Source organism: Lepus europaeus, chromosome 16 (genome assembly GCF_033115175.1).
Source record: "Lepus europaeus isolate LE1 chromosome 16, mLepTim1.pri, whole genome shotgun sequence".
In the NCBI taxonomy this organism is placed as follows: Eukaryota; Metazoa; Chordata; class Mammalia; order Lagomorpha; family Leporidae; genus Lepus; species Lepus europaeus.
This window is the reverse complement of record NC_084842.1, coordinates 51,067,570-51,094,577: the sequence shown is the minus strand read 5'-3', so window position 1 is coordinate 51,094,577 and position 27,008 is coordinate 51,067,570. Positions and strand designations below refer to the sequence as shown.

Genomic DNA, 27,008 nt, shown 5'->3' with positions numbered 1-27,008 from the left:
GGGACTCGAATCCCAGGTGGGAGAGCAGTGAGCGCGTGCGCCCGCGAAGCCCCGTCTGGGGGCCATGGGGGTCCAGGTGAGGCTGCCGCCCGGGGAGCCCTGCCGAGAAGGTGAGTGCCCGCCGCGAGCCGGGGCACCTGTCGCCTGGGTGGCGAAGAGGCCAGGTGGGCGGTCCCCGGGTACTTAGGGGGAAGAGGAGAGGGATACGATGACTCTGAACTGGGTCGTTCACGCGGTCGTTCATTCATTCATTCGGTCGGCCAGCCGTCCAGCTGGTCAACCAAAACTCTTCCGTACCTACGATGCTGAGGGCTCTGCGGGGAGCAGGACAGACGTGAGTGGCTCTGGGTCCCGCGGGCCCACCGCGAGTCCGGCGCTGAGTGCGTGCCGGGCGCCCTCGGGATGGCGGGGCGAGGCGCTCGGGTCCCGGCGGAGACTCAGACTCGCGGGCGGCGTCCTCGGTCGGCAGCGGGCGGAGGGCGGGCCGGGGGACCCCCGCCGTGGGAGGGAGGCAGGCTCCGGGGGTCGCCGCCCCGCCTCCGTGCGGCTGAAGACGCCCGCGGGCCGCGCGGCTGACAGGGCGCGGCAGCCTGAGGCGGGCGGGAGCGGGGCCGGGGCGCGGGCACGTGCGTGTGGGTGGGATTCCAGCCCCGCCCCTTGCCCTCCGCCGGCGGGCACACGCCCTGGCAGCCCCCAGCCCCAGACTGCACGCGGGCGGGAAGGCGGGGGCGAGGGGCGCGGCGGCCGGGCGGGAGCACCTTGGCAGTGACGGAGAGAGGAGGGGGCGGGTTGGGGAACGACGCCCTGGCCGAGTGGCTGGCGACCTTCTCCGCGTTTGCGCCTCTTTCTGGGCTCTTCCAGTTTGTTTGTTGGGGGGGAGATTTCAAAATGAAAAGCAAAAAAAAAAAAAAAAAAAAAAAAAAATTGTAAGCACCCAGCGAATTCTTCCATACGGTACCAGCAAGAGATAGAAGGGGAAGAGAGAGAGCGACAGCGAGAGCGAGCCTAAACAATTCACAAACTATTCAAAAACTAGGATTTTTGAGATGGTTCCTAAAGGCGGCCCGGGTAGGATGATTTCCTAGATAGTCAGCTTCTGTGCCCTTTTTCTAAATAATTCCTAAGCCAGTAAGTCAGACGGTTACTAATACATCCACCCTTGTTTACCTAAGGGTGTGTGGATTACACCCACCTGTTTGAACTTCCGGGTGTTTTTCCTGCGTTGCTCATGCATTTAGTTCCAACAAGAAATATTCAAGTACATTGCTTACCACTTGTGATTGTTAATTGTGCGGGAATCTGGCAGGGAAGACTTGAGAGAAACCAGATGCCGTATTATCAGCAATAAGAGAGTCGGTTTGGGCGGCAGACGGGACTCTAAGGTGTAATTTAGCTTCCTGGAGCCCTTCTTGACCTGTAAATTGGGAAACATTCCTACGGGTTTATAGCTGTGAGGTGCAGGTGCAGGTGGAACTGAAGCACAAAATTCAGAGGCTGACAGAAAGTACCGAGAGGCTCAATTTTTCATGTATTGAATGAATAGTAAGTTCATGTGCCAGGCACTGGTCCATGTGCTAAGATAGACAGATTTGCCAAACAGCCTGGTCCTAGACTGTAGGCCTAGGTCTCTGATCTCTTGCAGCCTACTGACCAGAGGGTAGAAAATGTGCAAGACACAAATTCATAAGGTCATTACAATAGAGGTGAGTGTCATGGATAATGGGCTGACAATATCTGGGATATTTGCTTTGGGTACCTAAAGAAAGTGAACCTTAGCTGAAACCAAAATCAAAGGAATCCATCATGAGATCTGAGGACAGAGCGTTCCAATTGGACTTCAGTGAAGGAAAATGTTAATCTTGTACTTTGACTTTGGCTTCTGGTTTCTAACCCAAAATTACCTTAACAAAAAAAAAACAAAAGTTAAACATATAAATGTTGGAGTTTTTTTTCTTTAGTTTTTCAGTATTATATCACATATTCTACATACTTCAGTAGAAACCAATGCCAATGGAGCTTTATTCATGTGACAGTGATGACACTATGAAAATATTAATGTGAGAAATATTGCGGTCACCTGTGAAGCACCAACTGCGTGAGGATTATGTGCCAGGGCCTGTACAGAAACAAAGAAATAAAAGAAACAGGACAGACTGAGCTCCAAAGAGGACAAACGTACAACCCTGGGTATTTTCTTAACAGTTCCGGTCTGGGTTAGGCTTAGGATACTAAGGTGGAGAGGAACCAAATAGTTCTCAAAGTTTTCTTTGATGAGATGGGCCATTGTTCCAGTCTACACCAGCCACCAGAGAGAAAATGGTTCAGTTGGTCTCTAGAGCTCATTCAACCTGTCTTCCTGGCTGAACTAGTCTCAGTTTAGAAAAGAGGAAATTAAGAAATTCCAACTCTGAGAATTGGCTGTATCCCTCTCCGTATGACTAGTATATGTCACACATTCATGTAGGTAATAGTCTTAATTTTCAAAATAGGGCCACATAAAATGTATCAGTTTATCCTCACACATAATTAAATTCTGTGTTTTATTTGATAAGAGAGCACTACAAAACATTCTAATAAAATTAGAAGTCTATTTTGGTGCAAATTTTTAAATTCTGAATATTTTTTCATAATATGCTTATTTCATAAATGTTTCAAAGACCCCTCAATCAGCATGGATTTAAATTTTTGGCACTAAACTTTTTTTTTAATTTTTCTTTTTCAAAGGTTTATTTATTTATTTGAAAGGCAGAGCAACAGAGAGAGAAAGGAAAAGGGAGAGAACTTCCATCCACTGGTTCACTCCCCAAATGCCTGCAACAGCCAGATCTGTACCAGGACAAGTCAGGAGCCAGGAACTCCATCCTGGTCTCTCACGTGGTTGCAAGGGCCCACACACTTGGGCTATTTTCCACTGTTTCCCCAGGTGCATTAGCAGGGAGCTGGATCAGAGACTTGAATCAGTACTCCAGTATGGGATGCCAGTGTCACAGGCTGTGGCTTAACCCACCATGTCACAAAGCTGGCCCCTAAATTTCCTTTAATTTCATTTATCACAAACATTTTGAAGTATTTGCATAGACATTATCTCAATTTTACAGATGAAGAGAACTGGAGAAGTGAATATAGCTTTGTAATTAGTGATCAAGCCAAGCAAAAAATTATTAGGACCTTTGTTTTTCCTATAGGTTTCTAGAATGTATTGAATGGTTTTCCCTCCACCCAAATTCATATGTTGGAACCCTAGTCCCAATGTAATGGTATTTCCAGGTGAGATCTCTGGGAAGTAATTAGGTTGTGATGGAATGGGAGCTTTCTTTTATTTATTTATTTAGAGGCAGCGTTACAGACAGAGACAGAGAGGTCTACCACCTGCTGATTTACTCCCCCAAATGACCAAATCGGCTGGAGCTGGGCCAATCCGAAGCCAGGAACCAGAAGCTTCTTCTGGGTCTCCCACATGGGTGCAGGGGCCCAAGGACTTGGGCCATCTTCCACTGCTTTCTTAGGTCATTAGCAGAGAACTGGCTCAGAAGAGGAGCAGCCAGGACATGAACCAGTTCCCATGTGAGATGCTGATGCCACTGGCAGAGGCTTAACCCGTTATACCACAGTACTGGCCCCCGGAGGAGGACACCATGTGAACACACAGCTAGAAGAGAAGCATCACGAAGAATCTGACGCTGTTGGCACCATCATCTCACATTCCCATCTTCAAGAACTGTGAGAAATAAATGTCTTGTGTAAACCACCCAGTTAGAGGAAGACATTTGGCCTGGTAGATAGGCCAATAGGATGCTCGCATCCCCTCTCTGAGTTTCTGGGTTTGAGTCTCAGTTCTGCTCTGATTCCAGTTTGCTGCCAATGCAGACCCTCCTAGCCACAAGGTGACAGCTCGAGCTCAAGTGGTGGAGTCCCTGCCACCCATGTGGGAGATTGAAATTGACCAGCTTTGACCTGGCCCAGCCCCAGATGTTGCAGTGAACAGTGGATCAGAGCTCTGTGTGACTATATCTCTCTCTCTCCCTCACTTTCATTTTCTCTGTCACTCCACCTTTCAAATAAAGTAAATCTTTAAAAAAACAAACCAAGAAATCTTCAAGGTGAGAAAGTACTTAGCCTATGGAATAAACAAAAAAAAAAAAAAAAAGAAAGAAAAACAAGAGTTGGGAATGAGGTTAGGTAGATATATTTGGGAAGGATTCTGAGGGACCTTGTGCACTGTGGTGGGGATTTGGGTATTTTTGAAGAGAAGGGAGTCCAATGTAGAATTTTGGGAGGAAGGACAAGATTGGGCCTACTTTTCAAAAGGCTCATTTCACCTGATCTCCCTTGCTACTGTACTGAGACATCTCAAATATCTCTCTGTTCTCACCCTCGCCAGCCTAGCTGATTGCAGTTCCTTCACCCTTCAAGTCTTTACCTTTAATCTTGTCGTTAAAATATATTCACTTATCGGCCAGCGCCGTGGCTCAACAGGCTAATCCTCCGCCTTGTGGCGCCGGCACACCGGGTTCTAGTCCCGGTTGGGGTGCCGGATTCTGTCCCGGTTGCCCCTCTTCCAGGCCAGCTCTCTGCTATGGCCCGGGAAGGCAGTGGAGGATGGCCCAAGTCCTTGGGCCCTGCACTGCATGGGAGAACAGGAGAAGCACCAGGCTCCTGGCTTCGGATCAGCGCAATGTGCCGGCCGCGGCGGCCATTGGAGGGTGAACCAACAGCAAAAAGGAAGACCTTTCTCTCTCTCTCTCTCTCTCTCTCTCTCACTATCCACTCTGCCTGTCAAAATCTATATATATATATGTATATATATATATATATATATATATTCACTTATCCTGTTTTTATGGCTTCCCATGGCACTCTTCCCAAATTATACAACTGTTAATTCATTTGTTTGTTCTATCCCTCCCCCCACTAGAATATAAGAGCAGGCATTTTGTTGTATCCTCTGTTATATCCTCAGCTTCTAGAAAATGCCTGACAGGTTGTAGGCACTTCATAAATTCTTGTTGAATAGGCCTACTTTGCGACCACTTGCTGCCGTATTCCACGGGAAGCCTGTGCTTGGGCTGTTTGTGCATGTAGTTGGCGGCTCCTCGCTTCCGGGTAAAGGCGTCTGGGTGGTGGCCGCGGCCTCTGGGCTGGGATGTACTGAGCTCCCAGAGAAGGCAGGGGAGCTGAGCCTGAGCCATGGCCAGTACAGTGGTAGCGGTTGGATTGACCATTGCTGCTGCAGGATTTGCAGGCCATTATGTGTTGCAAGCCATGAAGCATATGGAGCCTCAAGTAAAGCAAGTTTTTCAAAGTCTACCAAAATTCTGCCTTCAGTGGCGGTTATTACAGAGGTGGATTTAAACCCAAAATGACAAAATGAGAAGCAGCATTAATACTACGCATAAGCCCTACTGCCAATAAAGGAAAAATAAGAGATGCACATCGACAAATTATGCTCTTAAATCACCCAGACAAAGGAGGATCTCCTAATATAGCAGCCAAAATCAATGAAGCTAAAGATTTACTAGAAGGTCAAGCTAAAAAATGAAGTAAATATATGAATGTTCAGTTCATGTTAGCATGTGTATATGAGTACCAACTTTTTATAATAAAATACCTCAGGTACAATTTTTAAAAAAGATTTAGAACTAAATCGAAGCTTTGGTATAATTTTAAGAATTAAAAAAAAAATTCTTGTTGAGTAAATGAATGAAAAGATGAGTTGTGTTTCAGAGTTGGGTGAGAAAGGGGGTGGTACAGTCTAATGTCAGGGGTAAGCAAGCTGCAGAGCATGGAAGCCCTTAAAGTTCAGGGTTCATCAGCACTTGAGTTTTTGTTATAATTGGAATTAAAACCTGTCATGAGGGAGCAGGGAGATTAAGCAGGGAAATGACATGATCCAATTCACACTAGCTGATGTTTAGCAAATAAAGTGTGACGAACATCAAGAGGCTGCGTTCAGGCTTTCCTATGCCAATACGAGTAGGTAGTATATCATCTCTTACTGCTTCTGTGTCTGTAGGTCAACAGGGGGTTGAGTGATCTAGACGAGGCTCACCTGTGTGCATCTGCTCAGACTACATGTCACCTGGGCTTGGCTCCTTCATGTGAGATGCACCCAGATCTGCTCCACATGTTCTCATGCTGTGGCTCAGGTGAAGGGGCAGCAGCTCGTCAGAGAATTACAAAATACAAGAGGTTGAACTCAACCATAAAAGTAAATCTGGGCGGGCGCCGCGGCTCACTAGGCTAATCCTCCGCCTTGCGGCGCCGGCACACCGGGTTCTAGTCCCGGCCGGGGCACCGGATTCTGTCCCGGTTGCCCCTCTTCCAGGCCAGATCTCTGCTGTGGCCAGGGAGTGCAGTGGAGGATGGCCCAAGTCCTTGGGCCCTGCACCCCATGGGAGACCAGGAGAAGCACCTGGCTCCTGACTTCGGATCAGTGCGGTGCGCCAGCCGCAGCGCGCCAACCGCGGCGGCCATTGGAGGGTGAACCAACGGCCAAGGAAGACCTTTCTCTCTGTCTCTCTCTCTCACTGTCCACTCTGCCTGTCAAAAATAAATAAATAAATCTGAAGCCTCTCAGATCATCCCCATTTGGCCACCAAGTCTCTTCCAAACTGACATCAGAATATTCTTGTTTGGAGGCAAATAAGGAAGTGAAAGTGCTGAATAATAATCTATCACAGCAGAATAGGTGATGAGACAATGCCTTCTTCAACTTGGAAAGATCTTGCTGTGGTTTAAAAACAATGTACTCTGATGCAATCACAGACCACCTAGAAACCAAATATTCTATTCCATGCAACTGGACAATTTCAATTATTAGCCTCTATGGCCAAATAGCACTTGAAAAATAAAAGCACTTCATCTTTGTATAAGATTTAATAATATTTTTCAATTGCTTTATTGTACTTTGTGTTTTAAATTTTCATAAATAGAAAACCAACCTGGAAATTGAGTTGCTGGGCCCTGGTTTTGACAGATATTTTGGCAAATCACTTAATATCATGGCATCAACGTCTTTCAAATGCCTTCTAGAAGTCCATCTGCAAACACAAGCCACCAGGATCATATGCAACTCCGGTTAACAAAGGCAGATTATGATCAAACCACAAAATTACAGAAAACACCTTTAGAATGACTGAGTAAAGCTCCTGCATTTCAGAGGTGAAGAAACCAAAACAGGGTGATTACTCAACTTGCCTGTGACGACAGTAGTAGAACTTAAAGTGGGAAAGCTATAACCTGTCCAACGTCTAACTTGGTTTCTAGATTTTAAAGAAATGTGTGTGTGTGTGTGTGTGTTTATCAGTTATCATACCTGGAGCTGGCGCTGTGGCATAGCAGGTGAAACCTCCGCCTGCAGTACCAGCAACCCATACGAGCACTGGTTCACGTCTGGGCTCTCCTCTTCTGATCCCGCTTTCTGCTAATGGCCTGGAAGGCAGAGGAAGATGGCCCAAGTGTTTGGGTCCCCACACCCATGTGGGAGACCTGGAAGAAACTCCTGGCTCCTGGCTTTAGGTCAGCCCAGATCCGGCCGTTTTGGCTGTTTGGGGGAGTGAACCAGTGATGAGAAATAGCTTGCTCGCTCTCTTTCTCTCTCTGCCTCTCCCTCTCTGTAACTCTTTTAAATAAATGAATCAGTCTTTTTTTTTTAAAAAGATTTTATTTATTTATTTGAGAGGTAGAGTTACAGACAGTGAGAGGGAGAGACAGAGTAAAAGATCTTCCTTCTGTTGGTTCACTCCCCAAATGGCTGCAATGGCCGGAGCTGTGCTGATCCAAAGCCAGGAGCCAGGTGCTTCTTCCCAGGCTCCCATGTAGGTGCAGGGGTCCAAGCACTTGGGCCATCTTCTACTGCTTTCCCAGGCCATAGCAGAAAGTTGGACTGGAAGAGGAGCAGCTGGGACTAGAACCGGCACCCATAAGGGATGCCGGCGCTGCAGGCGGAGGATTAACCTACTGCTCCACGGCACCAGCCCCAATAAATCAGTCTTTAAAAAGCAAGTCACCGAAGAATGTATTCTGTGTGATTACATTTTTCTAAGGTACAAGAAGAGACTAAACAAAACTGTTAAAAATGGACTTATCTAGAGAAAATAATTTTTAAATTTATTTATTTAAAATACAAGTGACAGAGACAGAGAAAGAGCTTCTATCCACTGGTTCATTCTCCAAATAATTGCAACAGTTAGGGCTGGGAGATCCAGTAACTCCATCCAGGTCTCCCAGATGGGTGTCAGGGGCCCAAGTACTCGGGTCATCATCTACTGCCTTCCCAGACACATTAGCAGGAAGCTGGATTGGAAGCAGAGGGACCAGCATTCGGTTATGGGATGCTGGCATCACAGGCATCAGCTTAACCTTCTGTGCCAAATGCCCACTCTGAAGAAATACTTTTTTTAAGCAAAGAAATGTTGATGAGAAAACGACAGGATGGTTGTTAGCTTGGAGGGGTAATATTTTCTTTCTTAGATCAGATGGTTTATATATCAGTGTATATTCAATTATTTTTCTTAACTAGCATGTGTTTAAGTATTCATTATATAGTAACAATATCAAAGAAGTAATGTGTGCTAACATGAGAATAAGGGACTTGCAGTAATGGATTTTCTGTGTCGGACAAAGTCTGAATTAACCTCCCTGCATAATTACTTTGCTTACTTGGATCTCGAGAAGCCAACTCTGACTTGCGCTTTGATTCCTCTAAAACACTGTGGGGTCCCTGCCCACACACCCTACTCACTCCTCTCCCCGCTGGGCCTCCACATCACTCTATGCTCAAGTACAGGTTCTGCCCTCTCCCTCCCCTGCCTTTCTCCTGTCTCCTTCAGTCATATCTGCCACAGGCTTTCTCCCTCACACACTCCCCAAACATAAAACAATGTAAGTTCTAAGGTCAACACTCAGGCAAGATTTTTATTATTTTCCTCTGCCATAAACTCGCAGCCACTTACAACGGCCACTTAGAACAAGAACTTGCAAAAGGCAACCAAGATTATGTGCTCCCTCATTTATGATCCCCTGCCCCCACACCCCCTAAAATGCCGGAAACATTTTGCTATGTCAACATCTTAGAAGAAATATTGTTTCACTGGAATGAGATCTGCCCACACTGATTTCAGAGATGAAGTTGTGGAATGGTTATGTTCACTACATAGTAAATGACACAAATGCAGCCGTGGAATCTACTGGAAAGTCAAATTAGATGTTATGTCAGGAATGAATGTAACACAAATTTTTACTAACAAAAATAAACACAGTGACTTTCCATTTGGGGGTTTAGATGGATGAATAGTGCATGGAACATGATGGCTTGATTGCAGATTTATCGCTGTTCTTACCAAAAACAACCTGCCTGAAGATTTCCCAGAAGTCTGGAATTATAGTAATATAGGTCTCCTTGAAAATTTGGAAGATTTTCTGGAAATCTTGGGAAATTTAGAAGAATTTTATTCTGTATCTTTTGGGGGGAAAAGTTGATTCATTTCCAAGTCATAGACAAAAGTGAATAAGAGTTATGGAAACTCTGAATTCATTATTTCACTATTTGATGGTTGCTTGTTAACTTTGTATATGGTAAAATTTGGTAACTTCATAATACTAAACCAAGGATGCATAGATGCATTTGGGAAATTTCTTGCTAAGACATTTGTTCACACTCTTTTTTATTGTAGTTCATATGCCTTCTTAAAATATTTGATATATAAAGCTGAATTTTTTCACTGGATTTTTCCTTTCCCATTTTATTTTGTTTTTTTTTTGTTTGTTTGTTTGTTTTTTTGGTTGTTTAGGGTAATTCATAGAGGGAGAATTTGCCTTTTTCTCTAGGAAAACAGTGATGAGAAAACAGAACATCTAGTCATAGTGTCACCTTGTTGGTGGCTTTTCAAGTGAAGAAAAGAATATAAAAAATTTCTTATCTGTGTAAAATGTTTTGTGTTTTAGTGTTTAACCCCAAAATTCCAAGGTGCTTATGATTCAGTGGATATACATGCTTATTTGAATCTTATTCTTAAGCCTACTGATGCTTGATTCATTTATTAGATTCTATTTTATTTAGAAAAACGTGGATTGTAGACCTGAAAAATCATTTTCTTCATGGAAAAGTGATACAGGAAACTGAACCCACCTGTAATCCCATTTTTTTTGTTTGTTTTTTTTTTGAAAGGCATAGTTCATAACCCTACCAAGTGGAATCACTCAATTTCCTGTTACACAGTGATTCCTAGGCAGATAGAGTTGCTGTGCCCTTTCCCCACAATCAGGTGTCATAACCCCACTTTCCAGGAGACAGGCTAATAATGTGAAGGCCTGAGGTGGACGGGGAGATGAGGGTGGGGCTGTGATGAGAATTAGTGAGCACCAACTAGATCTAAATAGTCCCTGCTCCAGCAGGTTGTCATTTTGCTAGAAGACTCAAGTACTGCCATAACTTTCAGTTTAGATGAGGAATTCAGACTTTTCGTGTAAAATCTTTCAGTTTAAATGCTGACCATGAAAGTATTTAAAGTCATCTATTAAGAACCTATGCAGGGGCCGGCACTGTGGCACAGTGGGTAAAGCCTCCACCTGCAGTGCTGGCATCCCATGCAGGCGCCGGTTCAAGTCCCGGCTGCTCCATTTCCGATCCAGCTCTCTGCTATGGCCTGGGAAGGCGGTGGAAGATAGCCCAAGTCCTTGGGCCCCTGCACCTGTGTGGGAGACCCAGAAGAAGCTCCTGGCTTCGGATCGGCCCAGCTCCGGCTTTTGAGGCCAACTGGGGAATGAACCAAAGGACAGAAGATCTCTGTCCCTCTCTGCCTCTCCTTCTCTCTCTTTGTAACTCTGACTTTCAAATAAATAAATAAATAAACAAACCTTTAAAAAAGAAGAAGAACTTATGCTAACCAAACTGAAAATGTCTGTAGACCCAGGGACCACCTGTTAGGGAGTTTCCTGCCTACAGTAAAAAAGTGTTTATTCAGTACCATCCACCCAAGCCTGTTTCTTGCACAAGGGGGATAAGCATTGTATAGCTCCTTTGAGTTCTTGCCATTTCCTTCTTTTTTTCCAGGCCACATGCTGTCTCTTGTCTGTCCAAACTCCTTCCAAGCTTGGTGTGAGATCACGAATGTGTCACAGCTGCTGGTTTCTCCTGGCCTCTACATGGACCTGAACACCAGCACAACCAACTTGAGCATTTCTGCAAATGTGGAAAACAAGTACAGTCTTTACGTGGGCTTGGTCCTGGCAGTAAGTTCCAGTATTTTTATTGGCTCCAGCTTCATATTGAAAAAGAAGGGCCTCTTGGAACTGGCCAACAAGGGCATTACGAGAGCTGGTAAGAAACCCGCAACTAATAAATTCAAGTTTCCAACTGCAGAAATGGCATTATTGTCAGACCACATGCTTTCCAGCCATCACAGTTGACTTATCTGTTTATCTCAGCCTCTGTCTTCCTCATTGAGCCAGCTGCATGTTCCACCGACTCTGACCTACATAGAATAGCCCCTGCCACCTCACCTGCGTCCTCTTGTGCTACTCTCCCGGTCACCTGCTTTACCCTTGTTCCTGGAATAGACTGATTTTCTGTCCGTGAAGTCTTCTCCCTTTGCCAGGAACTCTCTTGTTGCCCTTCCTTCAGATGACTCATCCTTCAGCTGAAGTCCCATCCTTGACCCATCCTCTCTGCAGGTCTCCCCCACCCCCAGCCCCTGTTACTCTCTGTCATGACAATCATGGTTTCCTTCTTAGTGCCTGGAATAATCTGTACTTGTAAACTTACTGTTTATTTAATTGTGGTCAACAGGTTTGTTTGTTTATCAATTATGGATTCACAAGAGCAGGGACCTTCCCTGTCACGGTGTTTGGCACTCACAAACATTTGTTAAGTTAGTAACAATATAGCAATGTAAATAGGCTACTACTTATAGTGATATTTTAGATGCTGAGAGCTCTGCCTGTCTTTCATTAGACATGAATTCTGTATTCATTTTTATCAAGTATAATATGGTTGAAAACCTGAATATTTTTCTAGAGTCCATATGGAAAAAAAATAACTATGAATAATGCAAACAAGCTTATTAAAGAGTACTGTTGAGTAAAGATATGCACCATCACAAAACAAAATGTACCATAAAATGTACCATTAAAACAGACAAAATAATAAAAAAAATTGTAAACTTAACAGTGTTACTACAGGTAACACTTTAATATATGATTTTTAAGTTTCATTTCAAAACAGTAGAGAGAGGATGAATTATTATTTAAAAATACTGAGACAAATGGAAAATATTAGAAAATAAGAGTTCTATTTTAAGCCATTCAGCAAAATAAATTTCAGATAGCTTCAAGTCAAATTTAGAATTATTTTATTTTTTAAAAAAAGATCTAAAAGAAGTCCTTTCTAAGTATAAAGGTAAAGGAAGAATGTTCTCTATGAGGAAATTTTCTGGATTGACAAAAAAGGTATATGTGGAAACACTTTAACAGAAATTAAAAACCAAATGTATACTGGAGAGAAAATTATGAAACACTAATTTATGAAAAAAGGTAATTAAATTTCTTAATATATAAAGAGCAACAGCAATCAATAAGAAAATATTAGTACCCTAACAGGCAAAGCACATAAACAAGAAACAGATAAAATTAAAAATGCAAATGGTCAGTAAGCATACATAGTAAGGTCAAATTTTGTAGTAAGACTCCAATTTAGTCATTTACAAATTTTATAAAGAGAACATCCTAAATAAACATAATTAACTGCTTTGCAAGATAATCTTCACAGTTTATACACCCTGGTTAGACTAACTATAACAAAAATATATAGGTCTAGTTTAGGGGATTTGTTATATTAAAATTGATGAGACGTTTAATAAATAAAAAACAAAATATCCCAGTGTAGGGAGAATATAGACAATAGTTATAAACAATAATTGAATGAAAAAAAATGACCATTTCACCCATATATGGTAAATTTTAAAGTAATCACAGATTGGGCCAGTGCCGCGGCTCACTAGGCTAATCCTCCGCCTGCGGTGCTGGCACACTGGGTTCTAGTCCCAGTCGGGGCACCGGATCCTGTCCCGGTTGCTCCTCTTCCATTCTAGCTCTCTGCTGTGGCCCAGGAAGGCAGTGGAGGATGGCCCAAGTGCTTGGGCCCTGCACCCACTTGGGAGACCAGGGGAAGCACCTGGCTCCTGCCATCGGATCAGCGCAGTGCGCCAGCCGCAGCACGCCAACCGCGGCGGCCATTGTAGGGTGAACCAACGGAAAAGGAAGACCTTTCTCTCTGTCTCTCTCTCTCACTGTCCACTCTGCCTGTCAAAAATAAATAAATAAATAAAAATTTTTTTTAAAAGTAATCACAGATCATTAAAACTATAGTAGTATAACATTTAGACATTGGTTTCACAAAGATATAAAACAAAGTTTTACAAAACTATATTTGCAAGAGTACTTGTTAAACTTCTTATTCTGTGAAGTATTAAACCTTTTAACTGTAATATAATTTTAAAGCATGTTATCTCAAAGAAAGGGAGAAAGGAGGAGGATAGGAGGGAGAGAGGGAAGGAGTGAGGAAAGAAAGGAGCATCATTATGTTCTTAGAGTTGTATCTACAAAGTGCACTGGATCTTAAAAACTAATTAAAAATAAAAATAAATCAATGAGAAATTTTTCTGTTGGAAACAACAATAATAAGGTCACATAACTCTGAATTCCATAGGCAAGCTTTTTGTCCTTTTCAGTTCTGGGCAGAAACTTGACTTCATCATGCCAAAGTAGCAAGAAAGTAGAGTTCAACTGTCTGATGCTCATTATTCTCCGATCAACCAATCTAAAACCTCAAAAGCTTTATGTCAACCATACTGTTCACTCTGAAGTTCTTATTATAAGACACCAATGTAATTCATGTTCTATGGTTTCCCATTTTTAACTTTAACCATGACTGAAACAAAGTATTCAGGGTTTATAATATTCTATGTGCAAACCCCTGACTTACGTAAAATTTTCTGCAAATTAAACTTATTTATATAGAAATCACAAGGTGACATACTAGAAAACTTTAGCTTTCTGGAAATCACAAAGTGAATAAGCTCGAGGACTAATTTGACCTTAAGCCTTGCCTTTCTCAACGTAATCCAGTATGTTTCCTAGAAGTCAGTTCTTCAGGCCTCATTCTGTGAATTTAGAACTTAATTTTTATTCCTGGTATTTTCCTAGGACAAGGTGGACATTCTTACCTCAAGGAATGGCTGTGGTGGGCAGGATTACTGTCAAGTAAGTGCTTAAAACAAGAACAGTGTGTGCTAATAAAATGATAGATTACATGAGGAGTTTTTTAACATTTTTCTTCCTGTCAAGGATATAACTTAAGTCTAAACATGTTTGTGTGAGTGGAATAAGTTGTCATCTATCACACCAATACATGTGTGTGTATGTATACACATATGTGTATGTGTTGTCACTTTCACTCCTCCTACTTCCTCAGTACTATCCTGCAACATAAGACAAATGTTGATATTTAAGATACTATCTTTTGTCCGGCGCTGCAGCTCACTAGGCTAATCTTCCTCCTGCGGCACCTGCACACCGGGTTCTAGTCCCAATCGGGGCGCCGGATTCTGTCCCAGTTGCTCCTCTTCCAGTCCAGCTCTCTGCTGTGGCCCGGGAAGACAGTGGAGGATGGCCCAAGTGCTTGGGCCCTGCACCCACATGGGAGACCCGGAGGAAGTACCCGGCTCCTGGCCGGCCGCAGCGGCCATTAGGGGAGTGAACCAATGGCAAAGGAAGACCTTTCTCTCTGTCTCTCTCTCTCACTGTCTAACTCTGCCTAGCAAAAAATAAAAATACTGTCTTTTATCACAAACTTCCCCTTCTTGTGATTTTTTTCATCATAACAACTGAGGAAAGTTCTTCCCTCCCAATGTTTTCTCAGCTCATAATTTGAATCTGTGGTCATCCTGCATGTCTTTTTCAGGAATGGGTACATTTTCCTTGCCAGGACCAAAACATGGATAAAATAAAGGATTCTTTGGCTGCTTACATGGAAAAGAAATGGGCAAATCTAAGCTGTCAGCATTCTCCCCCCTCCCTGACTTACTCTATAGGTTAAAGGAGACCAGGACATGAAAGCATTTTCTAAATGCTAATGTGACATCCAAATAAAAGGCAGCAAGTCTGCCTCAGCCGCTTTGACTGGTGTTGGTCTCCCTCTTAACTCCTCTGGACTTTCTAAAACCCCATGCCTGAAAACCCCAAAACAGGGACACGATAAGTTGTAATTTCACACCACTTGCAAATCATTTCTCTCTGCAGTCAGAAGTCGTAAAGCTTCCTTGTGTTTTTCCAAACCAAGTAACACAGTTCAGTATTTGTGAGATCCTGTTCAAAGAAGGAACTGGGTACCTTTCTTTAATAAATGAATTCTAACAGATTGAAGAATAAGAATGATGAAAATTTATATCGCCCTTTGAGTTTTTATTTATTTATTTTAAAGAGTTACAGAGAGAGGGAGGGAGAAAGAGAAAGATTATCTTCCATCTGCTGGTTCACTACCCAGATGGCTGCAATGGTTTGGGCTGGGCCGGGCTAATGCCAGGAGCTTCTTCCGGGTCTCCCACATGGGTACAAGAGTCTGAGCACTTGGACCATCTTCCCATATAATTTTTACTACATAAAAAAGTAGGTGCAGGTATTGTGGTGTAGCAGGTTAAGCTGCCACTTGGGATGCCTACATCCCATATCAAAGTGTCAGTTCATGTCCCAGCTACCCACTTGCAATCCAACTTCCCGCTGATGCACCTAGGAGGCAGTAAATGATGACTCAACTGCTTAGGAACCTGTCACTCGCAGGAGAGCTGGGTGGAACTTTGGCTCTTGACATGGCATCAGATAGCTGGAAGCATGTCTCTCTCCCTCTCTCTGTCATTCTGCCTTCCGAGTGGAGAAAAAAAAAAAAACTTTTTAAAAAGTGTATGCCAGTGGTGCCGGCGCTGTGGCACAGTGGGTTAAAGCCCCAGTCTGTAGTGGCGGCGTCCCATATGGGCACTGGTTCAAGTTCCGGCTGCTGCTCTTCTGATCCAGCTCTCTGCCATGCCCTGGGAAAGCAGTAGAAGGTGGCTCAAGTCCTTGGGCCCCTGCACCTGCGTGGGAGACCCGGAAGAAGTTCCTGGCTCCTGGCTTTGGATCAGCTCAACTCTGGCCATTGCAGTCATTTGGGAGTGAACCAGCAGAATGGAAAACCTCTCTCTCTCTCTGGCTGTAACTCTTTCAAATAAAATAATTATAAAAAAAAAAAAAAAGTTTACGCTAGTATTGAGGAGAGAAAAGTGTACATTGGAGACTTTTGTAGGCCAGTGCCGCGGCTCACTAGGCTGATCCTCCGCCTTGCGGCGCCGGCACACCGGGTTCTAGTCCAGGTCGGGGCGCCGGATTCTGTCCCAGTTGCCCCTCTTCCAGGCCAGCTCTCTGCTGTGGCCCGGGAGTGCAGTGGAGGATGGCCCAAGTGCTTGAGCCCTGCACCCCATGGGAGACCAGGATAAGCACCTGGCTCCTGGCTTCAGATCAGCGCGGTGCGCCGGCCGCAGCGCGCCAGCCATGGTGCCCGTTGGAGGGTGAACCAACGGCAAAGGAAGACCTTTCTCTCTGTCTCTTTCTCTTACTGTCCACTCTGCCTGTGGAAAAAAAAAGAGAGAGAGACTTTTGTAATGGTTCATTATTTATTTATTTGAAAGCCAGAGTGACAGAGAGAGAAAGAAAGAGAAATCTTCCATCTGCTGGTTCATTCCACAAATGGATGTAACAGCTGAGGCCGATCCAAGCCAAAGCCAGGAATGGCATCCAGGTCTCCCAAATGGATGGCAGGGGTCCAAACTCTTGGACCTTCTTCCACTGCTTTCCCAGACACATTGGCAGGGAAATGGGTTGGAAGCAAGCAACTGGGGCTGGAACCAGTGTGGGATGCCAGAAACTGGAGATTTTTATGTAATGACAAATATACAGTGCTTTAATCATGAAGTCAGTGCTCTCCTTGAAAGCTGTCAATAAAAAGATAGGGGCCGGCGCTGTAGTGTAGTGGGTTAAACTGCTGCTTATGACACTGGCATTCTACACAGGCGCTGGTTCAAGTCCCAGCTGCTTCACTTCCCATCCAGCTCCCTGCTGATGGCCTGGGAAAGCTGCAGAAGATGGCCCAAGTCAGTAGGCCCCTGTACCCATGTGGGAGACCCAGAAGAAGCTTCTGGCTCCTGGCTTTGGTCTGGCCCAGCCCTGGCTGTTGGTGGCCATTTGGGGAGTAAACCAGCACATGGAAGTGTGCTCTCATGTGCTGTTGCTCTGACTCGTTCTCGCTCACTCTGTGTGTGTGTCTCCCTCTGTAACTCTGACTGCCAAATAAATAAATCTTTAAAAAAATAAAAAAGATAAGTATTGAAGGAAAGCTTAATATTCTAAGAAGACTTCCGTGGCTCTTGGGAGAGGATTCTCTTCTATTCTGTAAGATTATATTTGGAGTTTCTAGCATTGCGAAAATATAACAAATATAATCTTACAGAATAGTTAAGAGACTCTTTGGTAGAGAAAATAGCAGAGCAGCCAAAGAAAGCAGGAAAAAGTATGCTGTGTCCTTTTCTCTCTCAAAAGCAGCATTAGCCTGGCAGAGTTGGTCAGCATGAAACATTGCAATCTGTGGGCAAGTGTCCAGTTGTGATCTGTGAGATGAATTTGGCCCCAGCACCAGAGCCCAGCTCTTGGAGGGATTTCCCTCATTCTAGAAGTTATCTGTGTAGTGGGCCATCAAAGGAGGTACCTTTCTCTGAAGGGAGGCAAGAACTTCCACTTTGACTATGGCCTTGTCTAAATAAGGTCAGAGTTTGTGAACTCAAGAGACTTCCATAGCCTTGGCAGCTCCTGACAAGAGTTTCGGGTGATCACAGACATCATAAATAAGAGTGTCAATTGTTAAATCAACAATTGGAGTCACTGTACACTTGTTCCCCATGTAGGATCTCTGTCCTTAATGTGTTGTACTATGAGAATTAACGGTATAACTAGTACTCAAACAGTATTTTACACTTTGTTTCTGTGTGTGAGTGCAAACTGTTGAAATCTTTACTTAGTATATAGCAAGCTGATCTTCTATATATAAAGATAATGGAAAATGAATCTTGATGAAGAATGGGATGGGAGAGGGAGTGAGAGATGGGATGATTGCAGGGGGGAGGGAGGTTATGGGGGGAAAAGCCGCTATAATCCAAAAGTTATACTTCTGAAAATTATATTTGTTAAATAAAAGTTTAAAAAAAGAAGGTATCTGTGTAGTACTAGCTAATCAACATCATGAGTTCCTCAGGTTAAGAAAAAAGATTACATTTAGGAGAACATCATTGCAGTTGTATAACCGCTGTTTGGATCCCTTTGAGCCACTGAGATACTGGTACTGGTAGACCATCTGCAATTCAAAGATCCCTGACCTCATGGGCCTGTGGTAGGCATTCTGGCTGTCCCCTACCTACACATCAGATCTCTACAAAGTATTCTAATTTTATAGATTGCTGTTGCTAATTTGCAAAACAGTAGGTATTCCTGCGCAAACGAAGTCAACCTCTGCTTACTCCAAAGCTCCCTCTACTAGATTTCATCAAAGTGAGCAAGTGTGTTTTTAGTATTGAAGTAATAAAATCTCTATTGAAATTCATTTAAACTGTTAAATGAATTTGTCCTTGGTCAAGTTTGTATCACCAGGTATATTGGTCCATTTTTTGATTACTACAACAAAATACTAGAAGCTGGATACTTGTGAAGAAAAGAGATTGATTTAGCTCATAGGTCTGGAGTCTGAAAGTCTAAGGTTGGGAGGCCCCATTGGTCGGCATCTGGTGAGGGCCAAAAGCAGATGCTGTCATGGTAGGAGCAGGTGCCAGAGGAAGGGTCACACAGAGATAGGAAGTCAGAGAGCGAGAAGAGGCTGCACCTGCTCTTGTACAGCAAGGCCTCTCAAAAGAACTAACTAGAGTGCCAAGAGGACTCCTGCAGTCCCTTCTGAGGTAGTGTCCCCAGTGACCTAATGAACTCTCCACTAAACCCCACCTCTTAAAGGTTCCACCACCTCTCAGATGACCACACTGGAGACCAAGCTTCCAACACATGAACTCTTCAACACATGAAAACACACTCAAACCATGTCCAAACTTTAGCTCCAGGTAATTACAGTTTATCTGTATCCCTTAATACCAGTCTTTTCCCACCTTCCATGTAAAAAGTTAAGTCATTTCATTCAGCTTGATCTTTCAGTGTCTTTGGGTTAAAAGTCCACTGCTTTGCAGGGGCCATTCGTTTTTCTGATAAGTAGGTCCACCTTGTACATTAACACTTTTGCTTGCTTCTAGTGGGAGCAGGAGAGGCTGTCAACTTTGCAGCTTATGCTTTCGCACCCGCCACCTTGGTCACCCCACTGGGCGCCCTGAGTGTTCTGATAAGGTATGTAAGCGATAAGAAGCTTGGCTTCTACTGGTGCTTTCATACTATGAAAACCTTAAATCATAAGAAACAGATTACTAATCCATCTGGAAAAAAAAAGTCTAGACCAGCCTAGGTTGGTAAAGCGCAGAAGACCCCTGAGAAGCTTTAGACGACTACAGAGCTCCAGTTTCCTCGTTAATAAACATGGGGATAACAGTACTTTTGTTGCCTAAAACAATCGCCAAAACAGTTTGACTACAAAATAAATATCAATAGAAGTAGGAAATGGATTGTTATATTATTCAGAAAACGTGTGGTAGAGTACACTTGGTTTCCCATTAAAGTAATTGTGTTATATTTGTGATGATTCAGTGAAACTTCCCAGGTTGTTTTTTTTTTTTAGCTGTGACCCAAACAAATGGCCACCAGAATCCTTTTCATTTTTTCTGTTGTAATGGTAGTTAATGACTGTAATCAACGGAGGACTTTAAAAAGCATATTGTGTTTAATTTCAACTCTTGTCAAAATTCTTATATTGTCTGCTGGATTCTTCTGATTGGAGACCCCATGGTACTAAAAACAGGAATAATTTTCCTGTTTCATACAAGGTGAATCTGATTTTTCTGAGTTGGTCTTTATTACAATATCAAATGAATGTGTTCAGAGAGCTCACCAAAGTCATATTCCGTAGCTAATCTACTGTTTTCTTTTTGCTCTTTCCTTGCCATTCATCAGCCTCTGGTAGAGTTTGTGGTTGGTCCTGCCCACTTCTTTTCACCCTCTTAACAGGACTCTTGCAAGAATTGGATAGCTAATACACACAAAGCACTTAGTGCACTTGTCAGGCAGCGAATAGCCAGGAGTAGTACTTGTGTTTTCACCGAGGCAGCAGTTCTTCACCTGGCAAAGGCAGCTCTGGGAAAGCACCTGGTAGTTGATTGCAGCCTTGAGGGCAGATGGGCACTGATAACCTGAGGGAAGTAAAGCATCAGAGGAAGGGGGCCAGGGTGCAGGAGATGAAGACAGCAGGCCTACTGCTCAAGCTGCAGGATGCCATACCCTGCTGTCTGTGACAGTGCCAGTCTGGAGCTTCCTGGGTCACAACAACCGAAGCATCAGGAGCACTGGACGGGTGACAGTATTAGGCCAGTAGCAGGAAGTAAGGGAGTAGTTTAATATTTTGACAATCTGTATGGTTGCACTGGTGTATAGTAGCTAAATATCAGCCCTGAGCAGTAATTCTTTAGTTATGTATCTTTCTTTGAAACTTTCATGAGTGCATTTATTCTAAATGTACAGGTTGAACATCCCTAAAAATCCAATATCTAAAATCTGAAAATTCCACACCTGAACTCATGTGATGGGTCATAATCAAAACACAGGTGCACTAAAATGCTATAAAATTATCTCAGACTATGTGTATAAGATGTATATGAAATATCAATGAATTACATATTCAGATTTGGATCCCTTCCCCATGATATCTCATTATGTACATGCAAATATTCCAAAATTTTTAAAAACTAAAACCCAAAATACTCTGGTCCCAACCATTTCAAATAAGGGATACTCAACCTGTATCACGCCAGTGAAGTGTAGAAGAGCTTTCATTTTACTTGGGTTTATAGGAGAAGACAGAAAAATTGAAAATGAAGTGAGTAGGAGCTCTTGAGAAAGGTTATGGGATAATGAGAGGCGTGTGGATGTCTATTATAGCTCCTCAGTGATAAAAGCACTGAAGCAGATCTGATTGACCATGATTTCTGAGTTTAATATTAATCCAGGGATGGAGAGAGGGTGGTGAAATGGGTACAGGGGCACAGAGGGATGGGAAGAATAACTTCTAATGCAGTGTTGCAGTAGGATAAATGTGGAAGTCAACAATTACACTATTTCAAAAATACAGTCAGAGAGAGTATTCTGAATATTTTCAACACAAAGAAATGATAACTGTTGTAGGTTACAGATAGGCCCATTACCCTCACCTCATCATTACATGTTATACACATGTATTGAAATGTCACATAATACCCTGTAAATATGTGCAACATATATTAATTTAAATTTTTCAGTATGTTAAACTAATCTAGGTTTCCAGTGTCACATAGCACATGCAGGTCAGCTCACTAGCATACAGAGTAGCCTTCCCACAGTGTGATTTGTGAGCTGCTGTGGAATCAAAAGGTAACTGAACCACAGTGATTTTATTTTTTTCTCTCCCAACAGTGCAATATTGTCTTCCTATTTTTTAAATGAGCACTTGAACATCCATGGGAAAATAGGCTGCATATTAAGTATATTGGGGTCAACTGTGATGGTTATCCATGCCCCACAAGAAGAGGAAGTCACTTCTTTGCATGAAATGGAAATGAAATTGAGAGACCCAGGTCTGTGATCCAGCTGAAAGAAATACTCAAGTTTTCCACTTTGTTTCCTCATCAAATGATGTTTGTAATAACATCGTAATAGGCTTCGTAGGTTGAGACATGTAGAGTTACTGAGTGCTATAAATCTTCTGAAAAGGTGGCAGGACTTACTTTAGTTTCTGCTTTTCCTCTACACAATGAAAGGGAAAGACTGAGGATAAAAGAGGCAAAAAAAAAAAAAAATCCAACCCAAAATTTTGCCACTTCATCCCTAAAATCAAAGTAAATCTGACACCACCTGCCCTTAGATTTGAAAGATATTTGTGAGCTGGTGCCGCGGCTCACTAGGCTAATCCTCCGCCTAGCGGCGCCAGCACACCAGGTTCTAATCCCGGTCGGGGCACCGGATACTGTCCTGGTTGCTCCTCTTCCAGTCCAGCTCTCTGCTATGGCCTGGGAGTGCAGTGGAGGATGGCCCAAGTGCTTGGGCCCTGCAGCCCATGGGAGGCCAGGAGAAGCACCTGGCTCCTGGCTTCGGATCAGCGCGGTGCGCCGGCCGCAGCATGCCAGCCGCGGCGGCCATTGGAGGGTGAACCAACGGCAAAGGAAGACCTTTCTCTCTGTCTCTCTCTCTCACTGTCCACTCTGCCTGTCAAAAAAAAATTTAAAAAAAGAAGATATTTGTGAAAATCTATTGTCAAATATTGAGAACTTTGCAATAGAATATTGTTTCTCATTTAATCTTATTTCTTTCTCTAAAACACCTATGCTCTTAACATTATGACTAATGAGACTTTTTAAAGGCATAATGCACTAGCATTTTCTAAAGTCGAATTCTTTTCTCTTCCTCACAGGATTTATTTCTTTTGCCACAGTCGTAATTGTGATCTCACTGGTGCTGATGTTGATTGTGGCTCCCAAGAAAGGACAGACCAACATACTGGTCTACATCTCAATCTGCTCTCTGATTGGCGCATTTTCAGTTTCTTCTGTCAAGGGCCTGGGCATTGCCATTAAGGAGCTGCTAGAATGGAAGCCGGTTTACAAGAATCCGCTGGTCTTTGTTTTGCTGGCTGTCCTTGTGCTCTCAGTGACTACACAGATTAACTATCTCAACAAGGCCCTGGACACCTTTAATACATCCCTCGTGACTCCCATTTATTACGTCTTCTTCACATCCATGGTAGTGACCTGCTCTGTCATCTTATTCCAGGAGTGGTACAGCATGAGTGCTGGAGATATCATTGGGACCTTGAGTGGGTTCTGCACTATCATCAATGGCATCTTCCTTCTACATGCTTTCAAAAACACCGACATCACCTGGAGCGAGCTGACCTCCGCCACTAAGAAAGAAGTCCTCTCTCCAAACAGCAATGAGAACAACTATGTTTTGCTAGAGAACGTAGACTCTTCAACCCCAGGATACGAGGATGACGTTACCTTGTTTAGCAGGACTGATGATCAAAGTCTGTATAAACTCTGAATGTCAATCCATGTAAAACACTTGGAGAACTATTTGCTTCTTGGAAGAACTTCTAAGAAAGCTAATAGTTTCTGCTCTAACTGTAACTTAGATTGATGCTAAGTAAAAATGACTTCACTTGGGCCATCAAATTTGAAAATCAAGTTTTGATTCTTCTCCAGAGGACCTATTCATCTTTTGATCTCTGCAAACAAAGCATCAAAGAAGCTGAAACGTTACATATGTCCCCTAATAACGTCTCTCTTCCGATCACATTGTATTTGGCTCTGCCAGATGGCTCTTAATTTCATTGGTGGCCGTTCTTGGACTCATGATAACTCATAAAGTTATCTGTGTTCTGATAAGCAGAGTATCAGTCACAAGTCTCTGATGAGTCATAATTTCACATTATTAAAACTGACAAGTGAGATCACTGGTGCTTTGCCCTCCCTTCCACAACTTCCTTCTGTTTAAACTCTATTGCTGTTGGGTAAAGTGTTTAAAAAAAAAAAATAGGCCTACTCTGCAGATCCATTCCTTAGTGCACTGGAAGGCACAAGACACGCCCACAGATGAAGAGTTGGTGGATCGTAACTCATTGGCCATCACAGGAGTTTATTGCCAATTAAAGATGGAGAATAGAAGATGGAGAAAAATATTTTAAACCTCCAGTAAAGGAAACACAGTTTTTTTGTTTTTCTTTTCACAGACACATAAATGTGTTCACAGGTTCTTTTTCACTCAGTCCGGCTGACAGACAACATGGGGTTTCTGGAGCAGCCCATGTGAATCCAGCTTTAGAGTTACTTATCTTCCTTTTCTTTCTTTTGCTATTATCTCAAAGATTGTTTTTCTTGTTGATGTGGAGGGTCTGGTGGAATAACTGCTGCCTTATTTCAGGATTATATTGTACACTTCAATTTCTTGCAAATGTTTTTATCCCTAAAAGGGTCAGAGGTAAAATATGCCACAGATTGTTTAGAAACAGTGAGAAAAGCCTTTGTGAAAAATACGAACAAATTGTCATCACGGTTCTCTTGATAGTTACTACTTTCTCCTTTGTTTAAGAAAATCACAAATAGTTAGTAACCTTACAAAGCAGGTACATCCCTCTGCTGTAAGTGGCAGATTGCCCATTTCTGTTAAATGTAACATCAAATGTAACCTTGGTTTTTGGTTTTCGGCTAGCTTAAGATCCCTAGGGCATTCGTGGTAAACGCTGGTATTCGGAATTCTGCTACATTGACTTCAGCATTTGCTCAGTTGTGTTGAAGTCAACTCTGTTCGCCATAATGACCTGAGATAGCTGCCAAGTCTGCGACTGCTCTCTGCAGCCCGGGTCAGTGTGGAGCACAAGGCAGTGCATCCTCGAGTTCCCAAAGTTGAGAGTCTGTGCAAGATCGATGCCAATTCGTGTTCACGTGGTGGACTGCTGTTTCACTTGACTCGCCAATCAGATAACACAAGCTATGAACACACGTTTTTAGGAAAAGTGTCTTCTGAAAAGGTAGCATTTGAAAACTGTAAAAAATCCTTTCAACATTTGTAGTTTGGAGGGCTCCGTTTCTCCTGCACACTTTCTTGGTGAGGAAATCAGTGACATTGTTTGACCTCCAACCCAAGTCTGTGTTGCTTCTGTAGTGAATGAAAGGTTCAGGTGTTCCTTAATGCCACCTGTTACAAAGTTGTTGCCCTTGGAACATTTTGCCCAGCTCAGAGGATCCTAGAATAGGAGCAGTTGTGTAACCTGGATTGGAAAATGAACTGGTGCTGACATATGCAGCCAGGAGGAAAGCTGAGAAAGATTTAAGGAATAGTATCTTGAGAAACAATGAAATATTTGAAAAACTGTTTACAAACACCAACAGTAGGCACAGGTATTAAGAAAAAATGTTTTCGTAAGTCTTAACATTAAAATTTTTTCCCAAGTAAAAATTCTTGTTTAAGCAAGAATAAAATGCTGGATCCCTATGTTCAGGTAAATATTAGTTTTAACTGGTAGTTTCATATATGTATATATTTTAATGAATATACTTTGTGTATCATCATATATAGATATCTTATGTGAATATTTGTATATGTGTCATTAAGGATTACAAAGTTGGGCTCACATAGGACAAATTGAAAGCCTATTCTAGTTCTGTAAAGATAACAGTTATTTTACTATTAGGTCAATGGTTAATGGTTAATGATTTCATTTTTAGTTCAGATTACAAAATGTTAATAAACCTTTTATATTCAACATCATAAAATTAACACCTACTTTTAGAAGTATTAATTCATGTTAGTCGTAAGCCAGACATGTGGTAGGCACTTAATAAAATCAGGTTCTCTCTGAATTGACTTAATTTTTACAATCTTAGTAGAGGACCATTGAGTGCCATATTTCCTTTGCTCTTCATCTTTTCTCATTTCATCTCATATTAGCTCATTTAAAACAACCCAAGTGAAAGCGATTCTATTATTATTTTATCAATACCAATAAAAGTTATTTTTAAAATATTTTTCTTAATGAAACCAGCAAAACTTAACATTATTTTACTTTCCAACAAAACTATGGGAAAATAATATGAATACATGTGCGATGTTCTCAAATATTTAATAAACTGTGTTCATGAAATTTTATAGTTTTCAAATGTTCGTAAATGCTGTTTTAGGAAGTTTACAAATTTTGAATATTTGTATATTTTTCATATGCAATAAAATAAGGTGCTTTAATCATGCTTTGTGGAGTTAAGTTTTTGTTTATAGAAGTTATGTCATGGCAAAAATTCCCTCATTTTGTTTTGAGATTAAAAAGAAAGTTTCAAGGTGAAAAGTCTGCATCCAAGTTAGTGATGCTGCTTCGTTCTCACTGACGTCTGTTTTCAGAAGGCGGCTCTCCACAGAACCATCTGCCGTACGACAGCTGATTCGGCACTTCAGAAGGAACCATCTTGTCCTTCAATTATTTTACTGAACAAGAGCGCAACTCAAAGCAGTCAGTATAATAAAAATCTGCCCTTGGTTCAAGTAATCTTAAAAAGAAGAGGAAAATACAGTCATCCCTCCATATCCATAGAGGATTGGTGCCAGGAGCTCAGACAGACATCAAAATCGGAAGATGGAAAATGTGTTGTATTTATATATAACCTATGTACATCCTCCCCTATACTTCAAATCATCTCTAGATTACTAATAATACCAATTGCAGTAGAAAAGGTATATGAACAGTTGTTCCTCCCCTTGATATAAATTCATGTTTGTGCACAACTCCCTGTTTACAATTCATAGAAATGAAGGAAGCCATACTCGGAGAGAAACAACCTCTTCTTACCTGTGTCCCTCCTTTCTTTACCCTCTAGTTTATAAATGAGGAAGCCTAACATGCTCTTCCTGAAATCAGTTACTTAGCCCCAGGATGTGGACCAACATCCAAGCCTCCCAGCCACTCGAGCCAGAAGCAGACACTAAGGAGAGCATCACAAAATCTGCTGGACCTAAGAACAGCAGTCCACAGCAGAGTTAGACAAACCCCAATTTTCCTCAGCAAGTGTTTTGTGTACACTAGGCACTGTAGCAGGCTAGCTGCTGCATAAAGGAAGCCTCAGAGGGGTACACAGGTTACAGATTCTTAAATCTTACTTTAAAAATGAGTAACACAGAAGAGTGCTCCCAAAGTTCCATGGAAAACCGAAAGATAAGTTTAGAGCGGGCATTGGTCTAGTGGTCTAGTGTCTGGACTTGAGTCCTGGCTTTGC

At 42.6% G+C, this 27,008-nt stretch overlaps 1 protein-coding gene and 1 pseudogene across 1 annotated transcript; both read left to right on the top strand.

Moving 5' to 3' along the window:
* Positions 1–12: 12 nt before the first annotated feature.
* On the top strand, positions 13–25,991 carry NIPAL1 (NIPA like domain containing 1). Its single transcript, XM_062213530.1, has 6 exons — positions 13–110; positions 11,054–11,320; positions 14,203–14,259; positions 19,368–19,458; positions 21,667–21,827; positions 22,661–25,991. The coding sequence occupies exons 1-6, from the start codon at positions 65–67 to the stop codon at positions 23,287–23,289; spliced, it is 1,251 nt and encodes a 416-aa protein (XP_062069514.1). The 5' UTR covers positions 13–64; the 3' UTR covers positions 23,290–25,991.
* Positions 5,048–5,634, top strand: LOC133775244 (mitochondrial import inner membrane translocase subunit TIM14-like; annotated as a pseudogene).
* Positions 25,992–27,008: the final 1,017 nt, after the last annotated feature.

Coding starts and splice junctions, on each gene's coding strand:
- NIPAL1 (XM_062213530.1), top strand. CDS start 65: ATGGGGGTCCAGGTGAGGCTGCCGCCCGGGGAGCCCTGCCGAGAAG. Junction 111..11,053: donor CGGGGAGCCCTGCCGAGAAG/GTGAGTGCCCGC, acceptor CTTTTTTTCCAG/GCCACATGCTGTCTCTTGTC. Junction 19,459..21,666: donor GCCCTGAGTGTTCTGATAAG/GTATGTAAGCGA, acceptor CTCTCCCAACAG/TGCAATATTGTCTTCCTATT.